The 17,398-nt window shown below is 36.3% G+C and overlaps 1 protein-coding gene across 1 annotated transcript; it reads right to left on the reverse strand.

Annotated features, from left to right (window-relative positions):
• Positions 1–3,854: 3,854 nt before the first annotated feature.
• Positions 3,855–15,514, reverse strand: LOC134839482 (tubulin gamma-1 chain-like). Its single transcript, XM_063855050.1, has 7 exons — positions 15,235–15,514; positions 12,758–13,002; positions 10,296–10,451; positions 7,805–7,983; positions 5,998–6,260; positions 5,048–5,239; positions 3,855–4,350 (listed from the first exon to the last, which is right to left on the reverse strand). The coding sequence occupies exons 1-7, from the start codon at positions 15,466–15,468 to the stop codon at positions 4,204–4,206; spliced, it is 1,416 nt and encodes a 471-aa protein (XP_063711120.1). The 5' UTR covers positions 15,469–15,514; the 3' UTR covers positions 3,855–4,203.
• Between the last annotated feature and the right edge of the window lie 1,884 nt (positions 15,515–17,398).

Below are 17,398 nucleotides of genomic sequence, written 5' to 3' on the forward strand. Positions count from 1 at the left end.
ATGGATAGAATGAATAGACGGGCTAGAATCGCCTTTAATTATATAGTATGATTCTTCGTTTTGAATCATTTTAGCCGGAAATCTGTTTAAAACAGTGAAAATGCAATTGTTGGGTTCTTCCCAAGTATAAGAAAAAGCGTCTAAGGATGTTGTTTCACATCCATTTGTAGACACTGGACAGGGCAAATGAATGTTTTGCCAATTATTGACTGTTCCATCTTTGAGGTTAACAGTCAGAGTTACATTTTGCATGTAAGTTTCAAAAGTGTCCAAATTAATCCAAGAACGGCCATCACATTCGTTATGATGTTTGCCGTCAACTTTGCCAGCATGAGCATTAGTTACTGTTTTAACATTAAATTTGAAAGGAATATTTCCAATACTAGCATAGCCTAGGTTAAGATAGCCTCTGTCGGCGGCCGATTTACATTGATCGGCAGATAAATGGAGATCAGTAGTGATCATATTTTGTCGAGCGTCGATACCACTCGAATCAAAAGAATCGCAGAACCAACGCATTGATTGGTGTTTGATTCGACACATTGTCGCTTTTACTTTTGCGATAATGTCTCTGATATAGAGTAACATAAGCATGGGTTACTTTAATATTTTCTGGTTGGACTTTGCAAGGTGCTACTTTATTTAGAGAGAACATTTTGTTAGAAGTCATTAGTTGACAATCATAATGAGCAACCCGAAGATTATTTGCAGTATTTGCATATAATTGTTCTTTCGGATCAAATGCTGAGGTTTGATTCGAAAGTATTATTAGAGTTAAAAGACCAACCAAATAAATTTTTTGCAAATTTATTTTTTGGTGGTGAATAATAAAAAAAATTTTTTTAAAAGTACTCACTTCAAGCATTTCCTCGAGAGTGGTTAGAACAGGATCTTGGTCCATTAGTTCACCAGTTCACTATTTGGATTTGTCATTTTGTGGATTTTTTGTGATGGGAAATCTGAGTTAGATTTCAATTTTTGTTGAGGAATTTAGCAGATTTACTTCTTGGAGAGAGAGGAGGTTTTGAATGCAAGATGTGGAATTGAGCAAGAATCAAAACAACTGTATATCAGTTAGTTTTTTAAAGGCTGTTTTTGCTTTTTTGCAAATCTAAGCTCTGATTGGTCGTTGTTATTCGGCGTCTTTCGGAATTGACTCTTTTTAAGTCGTAATTCCTTCGCCATTCGTTTTGTAATGTTGTGGTTTTTTCCACTCTGGTTTAATATCGTGGTTTTTCCACTTAGTTTTGATTTGTTGAGATCTAGCAGTGAAATGATTTTTATTCGTTTATGCTGATGTTAATTTTTAACAACTGCATTTCCCTTCCGTATTGGAGGAGGAAAATGAAAAAAAACATCTCCTCATAAAAAAGGACTAAAAGCAACATCATTTGTTTGCTTTCCGTTCAGTTTTAACTATCTGTATTTTATCCTCAAAAAATTTTTTCTTCGTCCAAAATGAATTTTATCGATCCTGAAGATAATCTGGTGGACTTCCCGGAGAAGTTTTTGAACTTACGGGATGAGCTAAATTTCAAACATGAAGCCTTGCTGGAGGACAAGGAAGTCGAGAGAAGGATGGCAATCTACGACGGGCTAGTAGAGAAAGGGGCAAACTTAACGCCTATGGAATTTATGATATTTATGGACCGGAGTTATATCTTTAAGTATCCGGTACTGAATGCCGAGGAATTATTTGAGCTGGGCTCAATTCAGAGTAGGTTCCTCGCCAAGAAACTATGGAGCCCATGGAGTGGAGTCAATGTGGTTTCACAAGAAACAATGTACTTTTTGTCCTCATTCTTTGGAGAGGATGTAAGTTTGTTTTACAATACACCCAATTTTTTAAAAAAATATATAAAAATTTTTTTTTATTCAAGTGGCATGGCAACATAGAAATCGTATATAAATTTGTTTTAGTTTCAAGAAGATTTCTTCAGAAAGCCAGCAATAGAAGAAAAATTTAGGAGAAAGATAGAGCTGGATAACATGTTAGAAGAAATCTATCAAGCTTGGTGAAGGCCTTATTCAGCGCTGCAGTTTGCAGTGAGGAGCCTGAGTAGGGCCGCTGAAAACTCTCTGGAAAAGATGGCGGCTGTTAAACTAGTCAAATCTTACACAGATATAAAATCTAATCTTTATAAAAGTTATTTTTAAATCTATTTATAAATATGTTTATTTTTGGTGTTTCGTGGTTTTATTAAAAACAAAATATTTATAAAAGAGAAAAGAAAAGGCCAATAAAAAAAGAATGTTAAAAAATATTAGTTTTTGCCAAATAAATAGTTGGTGTTTATTATTTCTTTTTAAATTTGCCAATTATACTTGATGGAATTGTAGTTCCATAAAAGTTTGTAGGACGATTTGTCCGTTTAGGTCTTTTGGATTCAGAAAGTGATCCAGGTGCGGATCGAGTGTTCTCATAGAAGCTTTCCTGAGGATGGGATATTGGGGTATCAGCCATTTTATATTTAGCTTGAAATTTAAAAAAAGAAAGATAGAAAAGTTTTTAAATTTGTTAAGAAAATTTAAATTTCCGATTTGGAAATTTATTACTTCTCTTTATTTGTAAGAGAAATTTCAACAATTCTCCAGACAATTGGAATCTTTGCTTTTTTATCTCTTTTTGAGACTTAAGCAATTTTTGCGAATTTTTAGAAGGTGAGCCTCACTGGTCGCACCAATTTATTACGCTAGCAAAACTATATACGTCGGACAAAACGCTTGCTAGGAATAAAGGGTCCTTATTACTTTCTATCTTAGAAAGTAAATCTAAAATTCGCTGAGAAATATTTTATTAGAAAAGAAGTTAGTATGAATTTACAGCAAGTTGCCTTTTGACTCAATATCTATTTTAAGGGTGAGATTAGAGATATTTTTACTGAGAGTAGATATTATTTTAGAGATTGGTTGGGGTGGTTGAAGAGAGTGGTGTTGGTGTTAGAAGAGATATTGTTGGGAATGAATTCCCGTAGTTTTGAGCTTCTATTTATACTCAGATGGGAAATCGTACCACTTTTTGTATCAAATGAGAAGTTACTTCTTAACTTCGTATTCTCTATTCGTACATTCGTATTTTACGAGAAGAAAGTTTCGTATGCTCGTATTTTACGAGAGGAATCGTTAATATTCGCATTGAATGAGAATAGTCGTTTCAATTCTCAATGCTTAAAACGTTATACGAATTATTCCAATAGCATTTCCCTTCCTTTTGCAAGGGAATAAAAACATATTTCTTTTGTGGTGGCGGCGGCGTCACATTTTGTGAACGCAATAAAATAATTCATGTTTCTGTTTCTATTTGAAATCAGAACATATCGTAGCCTACACAACGGATTTCAATCCTTTCTAAGATCACTCCCGCCACGACACAATGAAAAACCAAATGGAGAACACTTGCACAAATTGGGTGTGCAAAAACTTGATGATTCAACATCATCCGATTTTCAAGAAATTGTGAGATTGAACAAAGATAACGAAACCAAGACGCTGCTAGAACGCCTATAAATTTAATTCATCGAACAAATAAGTGTAATAAATGCAAAAACATGGATAACTATAGACAATAATATTCACAGATTTAAAAAAGGCGAGAGGTTCGACGGTGTTGCAATAATTAAAACGGAGGTCGTTGTCAATTACCCAACACTAGAGGATAAAAATTTTTCGAGGCAGGTTTGTCTATTTCGGATTTCCATACTTGTTTTACGCATTATAACGGCTAAATGCGTGATATTACGACCTAAAGTATGAAGACCAGATCTGTTCACAACTTTGGTTTGTTCACCGTGCTAAATTTCATACCGTTAAAAACAACGTTAAAAACTTGAAATTCAAATGATAAAAGCCAGGGTATTATAATGGTAATGCAGCCTACTGATTCAATTGCCACCAAAAGTAGCACATTTATTTGTGACATAGATTGAAAAAAATGTTGCATCGTACTATCGCACTATGCTCCGCTCGTCTAAACAAAGGAAAAGAACGGAACTTAAAAAGAAATCAAAAGAACTACGTCTAACTACGTCGATCGAAAAATCAACCTACGTTCATTGAATCTAAATAATGATAAACATGATGAAATCTCAAGTATAGCCACCCGAACTTAAAAAAACTCCCGACAGATCCAAAACAAATCACTGTGCTCTTTTTATTCGATCACAAGACAAATCTTAAACATGTTTTTAGTTCAATTCATTCGCTTCACACACTCTCAGCCCAGTCGATGTACTCTGGCTTAGTGGCGGCTACGTATTCATCTATGAGCTGCTGCACTGTTTCTCTGCTGTCATCCAGCTCGTCCAGATTCTCCTTGAAGATGTCTTCCTTCCTGAATTTGTCCAAGAACGCCTGTTGAACAATCATTACTCCTTCTAATTAAGAAACCATAATGCAACTTCAGATCAAGTGTACTCATTTACTCAAACGATCGATATAAGGGAGGTTTTTAACTTGGTTCCTAGTTAAAACTCCCGGGCTTTGTCATCTCAAGCATGGGTAATGCAGTAACTTGGAAGAAAGCTAAACCTTCAAAAAAACGGGCAACAATGACTAAGCCGACTAAAATAAGCAGGCTCAAGCAGTTGTGTTACAACCAGTTGCGTTACCTCTACGCCAGATGTACCGGATGGTTGATTAAAAAAGAAATTATAAATACCAAGCGGTAACAAAGACGAAAAAACCTGAGCGGAAACCCTTCCTACCAAAAAAATCAAGTCCCCCTTCCTCTGAGAACACAAACATACGCACACGAAAATTTTTCTTGCTTTTCTTGTTCGCTCATATATAATTCGGGGACTTCGGCGCCAATATCTTATCTTAGGCTTGTTTACAACCCCATTTCCAACGTCTATTTTCAGTGTTTTACAAGTTAATAGGCTAAATGCGGGATGTTACGATGTGAAGTATAACGAACAAACCTGATCACAATAGTTAGTTTGTTCACCATGCAAGTTTTAATAGATTGCATCAATTTTTTAAAGTTTTTTATGATCAACATTGAGTATTTCACAAGAATTCACCGTGAAAAATCAATTCACCAACTCACCTGTGACTTTCTCATGGGATCGAAGTCCTGGCAGGTCTGCCGGAAGAGACTGGCTATGCTGGTGTGGTTGGCGAGGAGGAGTCCACTGACTCGGTGTGAGGTGGGCACATAGGGCGACTTCTTACTCAGCGCCACCTGGATACTAGCCGGACCCCAGGGGATGAAGTTTGCTAGCTTCCTCTCTCGTATTCTCTACAATAACACGAAATACTTCGACTCGAATGAACTATTAACACAGATGCGAACATTTTCTGCAGTAAATTTCGCAACGAATAAGCCAAGCGAAAACAAAATTCTCGGATAAGCGAAGCAAAAACTTGCCCATACGATAAGAAAACTTATCAACGGCAGACTTTATAATTTGGTTATTCAACTTTTCTGACTTTTAATTTCACGCCGTTAAAAAAACTAACTGCGGAATATAGGATCTGGAGTCTTTAGACTCAGAATAAACTGACAAATTTTTTGATACTTACATGCAGGGCAGCTCAGATCATTTACACTCGATCGATGTAGGAAACTTATTCAAACTCGCAGTATAAAATGTCAAAACGGTCCTTAAAAATAGGCATTTCAGATGAACTCGTTTTTAAATCTGTCCACTAGTGTAGTTAAGTTCGGACTGTCTATCTACGACGGAAATGCCCAAAATACGCGCAGTTTACCTCTTTACAGCAACTATGCTTTGATAAGCGGGTGGAAAAAGAAAGATAGCCAAGAAACGCTGTCAAGTCCCTGATTAAGACACGATTTTTTCGATATATCTGCGGGTTGGGAATTGCTTTTTTTTGTATTTTTTGTAGATTGGTAATAACTGATGGCTCTCCATCTATCAGAGAGCATGGATAAGAATAGGCCCTGAACGACCGACCTTGAGACTGATAGGCGCCGACCCTAGCCAACTCAACTCATCTATCCGACTGTACTTCAGTAATTATTACTGTACAGACCTGTAGACTCTTATGCACTTGAGTGGGGTCCACTTCGCCCTGGATAATGTTGAGGATGGATATGTAGCAGTGGTTGATCTGGGCATTCACATTAGTGGCCCCCGCATCTCCCATGCCCCCTCCCCCTCCTCTGACTCTGCTGTGGTCCCTGGGGATGCTGACCATCATGTTCTGGGGCTGAAGGAGTCTCCTCATCACATCTAGCACTGTCGTCTTCCTAATTGAAGACTCCACTTGATCCGCTGCCGTCCAGGGAGTGTAGCCTATACGCAAACACAACAAACACCACGTTTCTTGATCACCAAACCAATGAAATGTTTGGTGACAGGAAACATATGAGAGCAACATAATGAAGTCTGGAATCGACTTTCAAAAATATTGCGGTCAAAAGTCGGAAAAACACAGCAGAAATTAAGGAATAATTTAAGTGCTTGAATTCTCAGCAATCTGCAATCAGGGGGAGGGGGAGGGGTTGAACATTTTCCACTCCTCAGTAATTCGACTTTGGTACTATTTTACGACATCCAATTTTGCCTGACAGTCCAAAACTTCTTCGAAAGGAGCAATAAAATATCAATTATCCAAAACTCTGCCAGCGGTCGAAAACATTTTGTCAATATAGTTTCGTTCTTACTCGAAAAAATCTCCCTTCTCTCGAGAAAATCTTAGACCCAGATCCACCCCTGCACTCGGCTATGTGATGTTTAAATTTAGCGGAGAACAATCAGGCGCAACGTAAGTAGCTCTGAAGAATTGTTCGGCTGTACCGATAGCGTCCCCTGTTGATATGACTGCATCCTTTTTATTAATTTATAATGTTAGACAGCAGTTATGTGTTCATAGAAGCTAACTAAGTTCTAACTGTCGCACCTAATTTTTCCGAGAAAACTGCACCATAATTTAACTAGACTCATCCCCACGGGCGGTTAGATGTTAGTGGGAAAAAAAGGAAGACGGACAGCTCTTTTTATTTTTAACCCACCTCGCATGAGCTTCATACTCATGGGAAACTGAGTAATTTTACAAGGAGGACCAAGTTTGCATGCCATAGCCTAATTACTCCGCAAGTGAATTCTTACACAGAAGCGGAGATTCGCGCCACTTGCGATACAACACAAATATTAAAACATAATTCGAAAACCAAAACGAAAAACATTGAAAAAACTAGGTATAACAAAAATCAAAATTTCGTAGGCCTCGATAGAAGTTCATTCTAGGCAAACACGCCAAAAAATTTGAATAATAAATTAGCAACAGATCAAAACTTACGAAGATAAAACAAAGTCGACAAGATTTGAACAGTCACAAGTTGAACCAAAAAAATTTTTTTTTAAAGCTTTCAGTCCTTCCTGAAATTCAATGAACAACACCTTTACTTACAACAACAATAAAGTTGCTTACAGCGCAAGCAAAATCAGTGATGCAGTAACTAAGCCGACAAAAACTGAGCGGGTAAACTAAAGACCGACAATTCAATTTTACCTGAACAAAAAATTTCAGTTGCACACATACTGAAAAAAAACAAGGACCGACCGGGACTCTAGCCCAACGCCTTAGGGTGCAAAGGCGACCACGTTAGCTCTAGGCCAACTGGGAAGGAACCTTGAAGCTGTTAACGTTCAATAATAAAGCCCAGATGAAAATTTGTAAGAAAAGCTGTTTACGAGAAAAAAGTCTAGTTTCCGATTACAAGACACTTGTTGTCGCAATTGTAAGAGCAATCGGACAATGTGATCAAAAATTCTTCTTGTAAGAACTCGAAGGCGGAAGTAAATTAAAAAGCTCCCCCTCCTCCCCCACCCTGTACCTGTCATGAGGAAGTGTAGTTTGGGGGTGGGTATTAGTGAGGCTATGAGTCCGATGAGGTCGTTGTTCATATATCCAGGGTATCTCAGAGTGGCAGTGGACGCAGACAGGATCGTGGACACCAGTCTGTTCACTTGAGCAAACGACGGATTCTCTATTTTCAGCCGCTCCACTGCTATCCTACAAGATAAACAGTTGCATAATGTTGGAACAGACACAATTTAGTTAAAAAAGCAATCTGCACTTGTCAACTATTGCATGAAATTTTGCATTTTAGAGCAACCTTGAGAGACAAACTCTGTCTGAAAAACTCAAAACATACACAGTTCAATTCAGTTGTTTCACTGTAAAAAAGGGTATAGCAATACATAAATAAAAACTATAAAAAGACAATTAAATTAGGCACTTTAATTAGGTAATTTAATTAGAACTCCTTGATTAGAAGTTCCGTTGGACATACCAAATCGAATCCCAAATCAGCAAAGCTATAAAATTTTGGTTGCTGTAAAGTGCTAAACCACTTTATTGTTCCGACTTTCGAAGAAAGTACGGAACATTTAAGCTTAGGGTGGTTTTTTTTATTCAGTCAATTTTCGACTTTTTAACTGAGCATTTTTGATAAATTTTTTTAACCAGCTGAAAGATTATGTTGTGCTGACGTCAAATTTCAATAAATTATTTTTATATATTACTTGTGATCCTTTTTTGTAAAGTTACGGGGGTTTGAAAACAGCTAAATTGGTCAATTTGGGATAATTAACTCGCGATTTTTGCGTTCGTATAACACGCATCAGCGGCGGATTTATGCGTTCCTGATAATATTTATACCCGCAATTGAGTCTGATTAATTAAAACGAGACGCTAACGTGTTGGGGGATACGTTGAAGAAAAACGAAAAAAAAAACTTAATATTTTTTTTATCAATTATTGGGTCAATTTTTCAATCAAAACAGTTTTTAATTGACTTTAAAGTGCATTTGAAACATCCAAGGCTTCGCCCTGATATACGAGCAGTCTTGTTTTGAATTACCTTGTTTATATTGCCAAATACTGCTGCGAAGAAATTTTGTCATTTTGAAATGCACTCAATAGTCGCCTCCGCCCAATTGTCGCTTGGATTACCCCAATTAGTCAGAATAACAAATTTTACGCAGAGGCGAAGCGGAGCTTCGCATCACTTGCGATACAACCCACGTGCACCTCTGCAAGCTAGCTAATAGTAATGAGACGAAAATAACAAAATCGGAAATAAAAATTGAGGAAAAAATGAAAATAATTTCAGAAAAATAGCCACTTAGTTAATTAAGCCACTAGTTTTTACTGAGCGGCCACAAAGCCAACGGCAAATAGTATGACACACATTGAGCTGAAAACAAAAAAAAATGCCATAAGAAAGTGTTGTGATAAAATATTCGAACAATTTAGTTTTAAAACTTCGAAATCTTGCAACACAAAGTACCAAAGTTTCTCGAAAAAAAATAATCAATTTTTGCTCTTAAAGCCTTACATAATGTGGTAAATAAGCCGATGAAACATAAATCGTAACAATTCAAGCCAAATAAAGCTTTCAAGAGAAAAAAAAAACGAAAAGGAAAACCAAGGAGTAAATCAAAACCACTCGCATCTAAGATGATAATTGCTGATAGCACAAAAAAATTCTCCGATGTGGCAACCTGCCGACAAAGCAATCAGAAAAACGAAAGTCCGACATTTCAATTTTTCCAGGAACAAATTTTTTCAATTTCATACATACTAAAAAAAAGGTCCTGCCGAGATTAGAACAAAACATTAGGGTACGAAAGTAACCGCGTTCCCTCTAGGCCAAGAGGGAAGTAGTCTCAAGTTGCTGAGGTTCACTAATAATACAATTTCACAATTTCTCACAAATGTGTAGAAAAAATGTGTACAGAAAAAATCTAATTCCCGATTACAAGTAATTTGCTCTCGCAAGAGTAATATCTATCAAAATTGTGAACAACTTGAACGCACTGTGCACTGTCGCCCCAATTGTGAACGAATTGTCGCCTCTCGGTTTAAAAAAGTGGCGAAAGCAACACAATGCAAAAGGGAACATCATCAGTCTTTAATACAGAATTAATCGATATCTAAAATCTAACAAACGCCTGGGAAGTGATAATCGAAAAAGCATTAAAACATCATATTCACCGTAATTTTGAAGAATAAGTTTCAATTTAAGAGTGGATTTAGACATGGCTATGATTTTGTATCTCTCTCCTTTCCATAGCACCTGCAACTCTCTCCTTTCCATAGCACCTGCAACTTTCTCCTTATCTTGTACTTTTGTTCACTATTTCTCATAGCTTCACAATTTGGTATTCGAACTAATTGGCGTAATCCAAACATTCTTTGAGCTCAAAACTCACACTTTTTTCTTGTGTTTTTTTATTCAAAACTCACACTTTTTTCTTATATTCTTTAAAATTATTTCCCAAGAACTGCAGGGGGATTAAATAGAGCGGAGGTTGACTTGCCTGTTGAGAGCTGTGTTGTCGAGTACGATGACACAGTCTGCATTGAGGGTGAGTCGTTTGAGAGTGAGGACTACATTGTATGGTTGCACAACCACGTCCGAGGTGTCCTTCTGGTTAGGGAACACAGAGTACGTCTGGATCAGCTTCTTCGGATACCTACAACAAAAAAGAACAATGCTATACATATGACACAACAACAACATCGAAAGAAAAAAGAAACAGTAGCTGTGTACATACATATGCTTAAGTACAAAACTAAAAGGACCTGGCCAGATTCAAACTGAAGACCTTTGTCGTAGCAGGCATCGACTTTGCCGCTGTGCCCAGTATGCGGAAGAAGACGTAGTACTTGAATTTATAATAAAACACACATTCACAAATGATTCAATAATTCTTTCAGACACATTGTTTCCATGAAAAAAATCGATATTCCGATTTGATAACGCATGTCAATTGCAAAATTAAATTTTAAACTAACTATTCGTAAGTTGCTTGGAGATATCAAATAGACGGGTCATTCAACACATTTTTATACAATTTTTGGCTCTATCACTAAAAAAGCGGGGTGATACAGTACGCCGATGTGTCAGTAAATTACAAGATCAGTAAACCCAATTACATAATAATTACATCAAATGCGGAATGAAAGATTTATAAAATAAATTAACCCAAAGCTAGAACAAAAATGTTTAAACTTCGGGGCTCATGGGAAGATTTACTTCATTTAATTTTTTAATTCAATTTAAATTTTGATGAAAAAACTCGTAATTGTAAAAATCTGTTTTTAGCTGATGTGATTACGTAATCGAATCACGAACTTTCGGTTTACTGATCTGGTCCGCCCACTTTCGGTTTACTGTTACAACGATTTACTGGCCTACTACCAAAAAAGCAATCGCTGCTCCTAAGACAATCATTCTGGCTCTAATAATAAAAACTCACTCAAAAGTTTAAGTAGATATGATGAGTAAAGAATTTCGTGGCTGCAAAGCCGGAGTGAAAATACCATGATCTAAAAGAAAACTTTGATTTTAAGTTCGTCACAAAGACGAACCTGACAGTCGCACTACTTGCGATACAATTATGAATAACAATGATTAATGTCAAACAGAAAAAAAATTTTTTTTAAAAAAATCAAAAATCGTTGTTGTCAATAAAAAATTGCAACAAAAGCGCAAAATATCCGAAACAAAATTGCCTGCACCAATAGTAACTTTAAAAAGAGCTTTGGGAACACTAGAAAGAAACCGAATTTTCAAACAAAAATCATTTCTGCGGAACTAAGCCGACAAAAAATAAGCAGACCGACAAAAATCTAAATAGCAAAAACAATAAATCAGGCTAAAAATTTAAATTTGCAGAAAAACAGGTCTCGATTGGAAACGAATTACCGGGCTTTTTCGTCTCAAGCTTTGAGGTTACAACAACTTGGAATAAAGCTGATCCTTCAGAAAAAGTCGGGGTACGGTAACTAAGCCGACAAAAATAAACAGATAGACGATAGCTGGAAAAGAGCACAAAAACTCTGGTTTGCAAAAAAAACAGTTCCCGACCGGATACGAACCGCAACCACTTGCGGTCTCAAACAGTTGTGTTGCCTCAAAAACTTTTTTCGATCCCCCAAACGACACAATAAGAGGCCACTAGGACGATATAAATTAGGCCGATAAAAAGACAAAAAATGAAAAATGTTTTCTGACAAATCGAGTTGGTAAAATTACAATTCATGTTAAAAAATTTCAATTCGGCCGGATTTTTAAAACGCAAAAACACTTAAAGCAATTTCAGTGAAAATTGTTTACAAAACAAAAAATACGATTCTTAGATGCGGAAACAAAGCTGACAAAACATAAGCAGACAAATAATAGGCCGAATTTTTTTTAAATCGGAATATTTACCGTTTGAAAAAAACAGGCCCTAGTCAGATTCGAACCCAAGACCTTTGCCATCCCAGGCGTATTCGTTACCTCCAGGCTCAATTTGCAGGAGACACTAAGAAATTTGAATGCATTATGAGCTAGGTACCACCAGGAGTCCAGAAGAGTCCTGTTAACAAAATTATTTACGGGAAAAAGTTTACTACCCGATTGCAATACCCTTGCTTATCGAATGGGTAAAAAGTAAATTAATTCAAATCGACTGAAGTTGAAAAGTCAAAATGGCCATTTTAATTGATGCCGCCTGTTGAACAAACAAAATTTCTTCAAGCGTGGCGTTACATTTTTCTCAACAGATTACTCAGCAGATTGTCAAACTTTCCTCTCGGTTTCGCTTCAAGACAAAACAGTATTCAAATAAATTGCCACCAGTTCGCAAAGCGAACTCAAAATTTTCAAATATCCTCATTTTTTGGCACTGTTGAACACATTTTCAGTTTCGTCACTGTTGAGCGCCCCCGACATTGAGAGCGAAAATTTAGAACGAAAGATCGCATATAGAGTAAAAGGAAAAAGAGCCCAAACCGGTCGTTGAGTCGTTCGAGTAAGTATGATCCCATGCCGCTGCCTGTACCTCCGGCCATGCTGTGACACATGACGAACCCCTCCATGGAGTCGCTGTTCTCTGCTTCCCTGTCAATTATATCAAAGATAGGCTCGTGGAACCCCTCTGCCTGTGTAAGACCTGAGGCCCAGTTGTTGCCCGCGCCTCCCCCGTCCTTAGACGTGAAGATGTTTTCCCGGTTGTATAAATTGGCATACTCAGAGGTCTAGAATAGCAAACGTAAAATTTTTTAGATGATCAAATGTTTGTGAAAGTCAAAAAGCTTTTAAAATTCATGATTTTTCTACCAACAGATTAATTTACTAAGATTATATTTAAAATCAAGAATTTATTAATCAAATCTTTACTTTCTAGGGTAGACTTTCAGTGGGTATTTATTTTGCCCTTCGTCTATCCCCTCCTTGGTCATTTTGGTTCTTTATAATGTTGGACGATGTTGTGTTAAAACTTGATTTGGGAAAAATAAATTCTTTCTTTATTTCTTTAGAACTTAATTAAATTCATCATTATAGTAGGATGTTCTATCAAGCTATTAATATCAGCTAATTATTCTTATTCAGCAAGCTTGTATATGAAAAACAGACGAAAACATGTAAAAAAAAAAGAAGTTAGACAAAAAAACTTCAATTAAAAGAAACTAGCGTTTAACGCACCTCCGGTGCTTCGATATTTTTAGACAGCTCATGAAAAACCGCATATACTGGAAACAAAATCTGCTAACTTTTAGTGTACTATGAGTGCACCCAATTACAGGGTTGGTAATTTCAAACTTTTAAATTTCTTTAATTCCCATTTTGAAAAACCATAAAAGCGTCATCTTGAAAACTTAATGGGCCTCTGGAGAAATTTGGAGGCCAGATTTGCAAGCACTGAGAGCCCCTGATAGCACCCTACTATACAGTTGGGAATTTCAAATTTCGTGAACTTTTTTTAACTTAAGATTCCCGACAAAAATTGAATATATCATAAAAAAACACCTTATCTCGGAAACTAAAAGGATTCGAGCATTCATATTTAGAGGCAAGATTTGAGATGCCTGGGTATACGCTGACAATAAGGTTGTGTCTTCATCAAGTTGGTAGTTTCAAATTTTGCGAATTTCTTTGTAGATAATTTCTTGGAGAAATTTTGAAAAAAAAAACAAAAAAACGTCACATCTCGGAACCTAAAAGCATTTTAGCAGTCGCATTTGAGCAGTCGCATGTGGCAAGATTTGTAACTCCTGAGAGCACTCAACTACAAAGCTAGGAATTTCAAATTATGAAAAAATATATTTAAATTTTCTGAAATTTTTTAAAGAAAAATCACAAAAAACGTCATATCTCGAAATATTCAAAGATTTGATCAGTCATATTTGAAGGCAAGATTTGCAACACCTTAGAGTACCCTGACAGCACCCAACCACAAAGTTGGGAATTTCAAATTTTGAAAAATAATAAATTTAGGTTTTCTGAAAATTTTGAAAAAATCACAAAAAAACGTCACATCTCGAAAAACTACAAGGATTTGAGCAGTCATATTTGGAGACAAGATTCGCAATTCTTAATAGTACTCTGACAGTACCCAACTACAGGGTTGGAAATTTCAAATTTTGAAAGAAAAAAAATTCATGTTTTCTAAAAAAAAATTTTGAAAAAATCACATAAAACTTCATATCTCGAAAACTACGAAGAACTGGGCAGTCATATTTGGAGGCAAGACTTGGAATCCCTGAGAGTACTCTGGCAGAAACCAAATACAGGGTTTGGGAATTTCAGCTTTTGCGAAAAAAAATTAAGATAAGTTTTCTGAATATTTTTTGAAAAAATCACCAAAATCGTCTTATCTCGTTAACTAAAATAAATTTGGCCATTCAAAATTGGAGGCCAAATTTGCAACGCCTTGGTGAATCCGGACAGCATCCCAATATTGGGTGGATTATTTTAAACTCGGTAAAATAACCACTAAAATCAAACTGGAAAATCGAAAAAAAAATCTTAACCTTTGCAATATACGATATAGCTTAAACATGCAAAAATAATACGTTGAAAAAGCTTAAGCATGGCGAGATAGTGAAGGCCGCATTTAAATATATAATAGATAAATTATAGGACCACGAAAACACATTTTTTTCAAAACGACAAAAATAAATAGGCAACCAAGCCAAAAAACGGATTAAACTTATTGGCCAGGTTTAAGATGTAACCAACAAAATGTCAAGTCAAAATGAATAAAATGAAATTATCAGAAAAACAAACTTCAGAATTTGATTTTCAAATGAAACTTTGAAAAATGAATAAAATTTGATATTGTGATGTCGTAAAAAAAGATACCACACTCAACCCCCAAAGAGTTTTCTTGGCAAAACCTAAAATTAGGCAGAAAAACCCTGCTCTACGCCATAGTTTCTTCCAGTCACTTCTTGACGTGGTCGGAACTCTTTAATATAGGGACTGACATTGATGTTGTTGATGACTCTGGGCTCTAGATCCAGCAGGACTGCCCTGGGTATGTAGTGCTCATCGTCTGCCTGGTAGAAGAAGACGTCTTTCCGGTCATTGCCCTCTGTGGCGAACTCCTCCAGTATGCCGTGTGGGTTGATTCCGTGTTCCGCACAGATCTGCTTCCAGAACTCCATGCCAATCTGGTTGCCACATTGGCCCAGCTGCAGAGTGATGATTTCACGAGGCATCACTATCAACACTATTAAGATACTTTACATTCAAATCAACTGAAAAAAAAGTAGTTGATAAATAGATATTGCGATTGAAGCTATAGGTTCAAAACAGTTGTCCTATTTTCAACTCCGCTGTTAATGTTTTTCACCCCCGAGAAGCGCGTCGAGCACACTCACTCAGATCTAGAACTATCGCTAAATTTGAGCTCTCAACTTGGATATAAACATAGAAAAAAATAGTTATGTCCATCAATCGAAATTTGAAACGTCCAGAGTGTTTGATTAATGAACGCTTTCATACAGCTTTATAAGCACAAGGCATATGCTGCTCCGGGATCTGAACCAAAACGAAATCTCAAACATAACCAACAGACAGTTCGAAAATCCAATGAACAAGGAAACAAATGGCTGACATTTTTTGGGGGAATTTTTTTTTTAATGGTCGACATTATTTTCCATAGAAGCAAACCAAAAAAAAAACTAGATGAAATTGTTAATTTTATATTTAGCTGGGAATTTTAAAAAAAAATAAAGCCCCATCACGTTTTTTGCGCCCTTTTGCGTTTTCGTAATTAGAAGGCGTAGTTGGTCTTCCTTTTAGAAAACTTAAGAACAATTCAGAAATCAAACTGCACAAAATCTTTTGTGAGCGTGTAAAAGTTTAAATACTTTTTCTAATTATTTTATGCAAAAAAAGTCAAATAGCTGTTTAATTCAGTTGTACCGGTAACAAAAAGACTTCTCGGAAACTCTCATACAGTATTCATGTCAGCGATAGGTTTTCGCTCGTGACAAACGTCGATGATCAGACGAACCTTTTTGAATTTTTAATCAACAGACACTTTTTATGAAAATTAGGTTACCAGATTTGAGATCCAAAAATTTCAGCCACCAATGCAACTTTAATTACTTCGAAACTCATTATATTAAAAACTTTTTTCGAAAACCCATTCACAGAAGTTTCACATTACTTCAGTAGCTTCAATGGGTACAAGGCCGATTTGAATGAACCGCTCAAAACTAACAAAACTGGACAACAAATGAATTCTCGGATTGGGTTAGATTTAGACAAAACTACGAAGCCAAACATATCAGAGTTTCATAAGAAATAGTATGGTGTAATTTGTTTGCATTAAAGTGGGTTTCAAAATTGCGCCCTCCTTCGAGCCCCGACCGTTTTTCAACGATTTTTTTTTCAGTATGTATGAAACTGAATTTTTTCCGGGAAACCAGAATTGAGCTGTGGGACTTTCGATTGTCTGCTTATTTTGCGTCGTCTCAATTTCTAAAGCATTGCTTGTTAGAGCGAGGGGCCACAAGGCCGACAAGTATGAGCGGGAAACTAAAAAACTGCTATCGGAAATTGTCATAAGACTTTGACCGATTAAATTTTAGATGAAAAAATTTTACACCACAACCCACCAGGTTTTTTCAAATAACTATCAGTTTTTGCCTTTCCAACGACACAAAAAAGATTAAGCCAAAAAAAGATGAACCCAAACCATTTAATTTGGAACAAAACAAAAAAGCGTATTCAAAATCCGAGTTGCTAGTTAATTGACAAATTAACAGGAGAGTAGTATTGTATCGTGTCCCGGATCCTAAGGGGGGGGGGGTCCTTCCTAAGGGGGGGTCCTCACGTAAAGCAAAATCCTAGGAAAGGGGTCCTTAATTTTTTGGAGGACCGCTATCCTAGGATTTTGTAAACGAAAGAGATTTTCCACCCAAAAAGCAGAAGACCCCCTACTTAGGATCTTGCTAAGTTTAGCTTAACAACAAGGGACACGATACAAAAATCTTTCTAATTCCAAATTTTGGTGTCCTAATTATTGGTCCTGATTAATTATATGAATCATATTAATTGTTATGTTTGTTTAGGGTAAATGAACTTTCGACCTAGTTGAAATTTGTTAGTGAACGGGGAATTGACTTTTATGGTATATAA

Source organism: Symsagittifera roscoffensis, chromosome 2, assembly GCF_963678635.1.
Source record: "Symsagittifera roscoffensis chromosome 2, txSymRosc1.1, whole genome shotgun sequence".
Lineage (NCBI taxonomy): Eukaryota > Metazoa > Xenacoelomorpha > Acoela > Convolutidae > Symsagittifera > Symsagittifera roscoffensis.

Bases quoted from the DNA above. Each gene is read 5' to 3' on its own strand.
- LOC134839482 (XM_063855050.1), bottom strand. From the start codon at position 15,468: ATGCCTCGTGAAATCATCACTCTGCAGCTGGGCCAATGTGGCAACCAG. The intron at 6,261-7,804 runs GTACAGGGTGGG...GTTTGCGTATAG, and splicing joins ACTACACTTCCTCATGACAG to GCTACACTCCCTGGACGGCA. The intron at 5,240-5,997 runs GTCTGTACAGTA...GTGTTATTGTAG, and splicing joins AAGTGCATAAGAGTCTACAG to AGAATACGAGAGAGGAAGCT.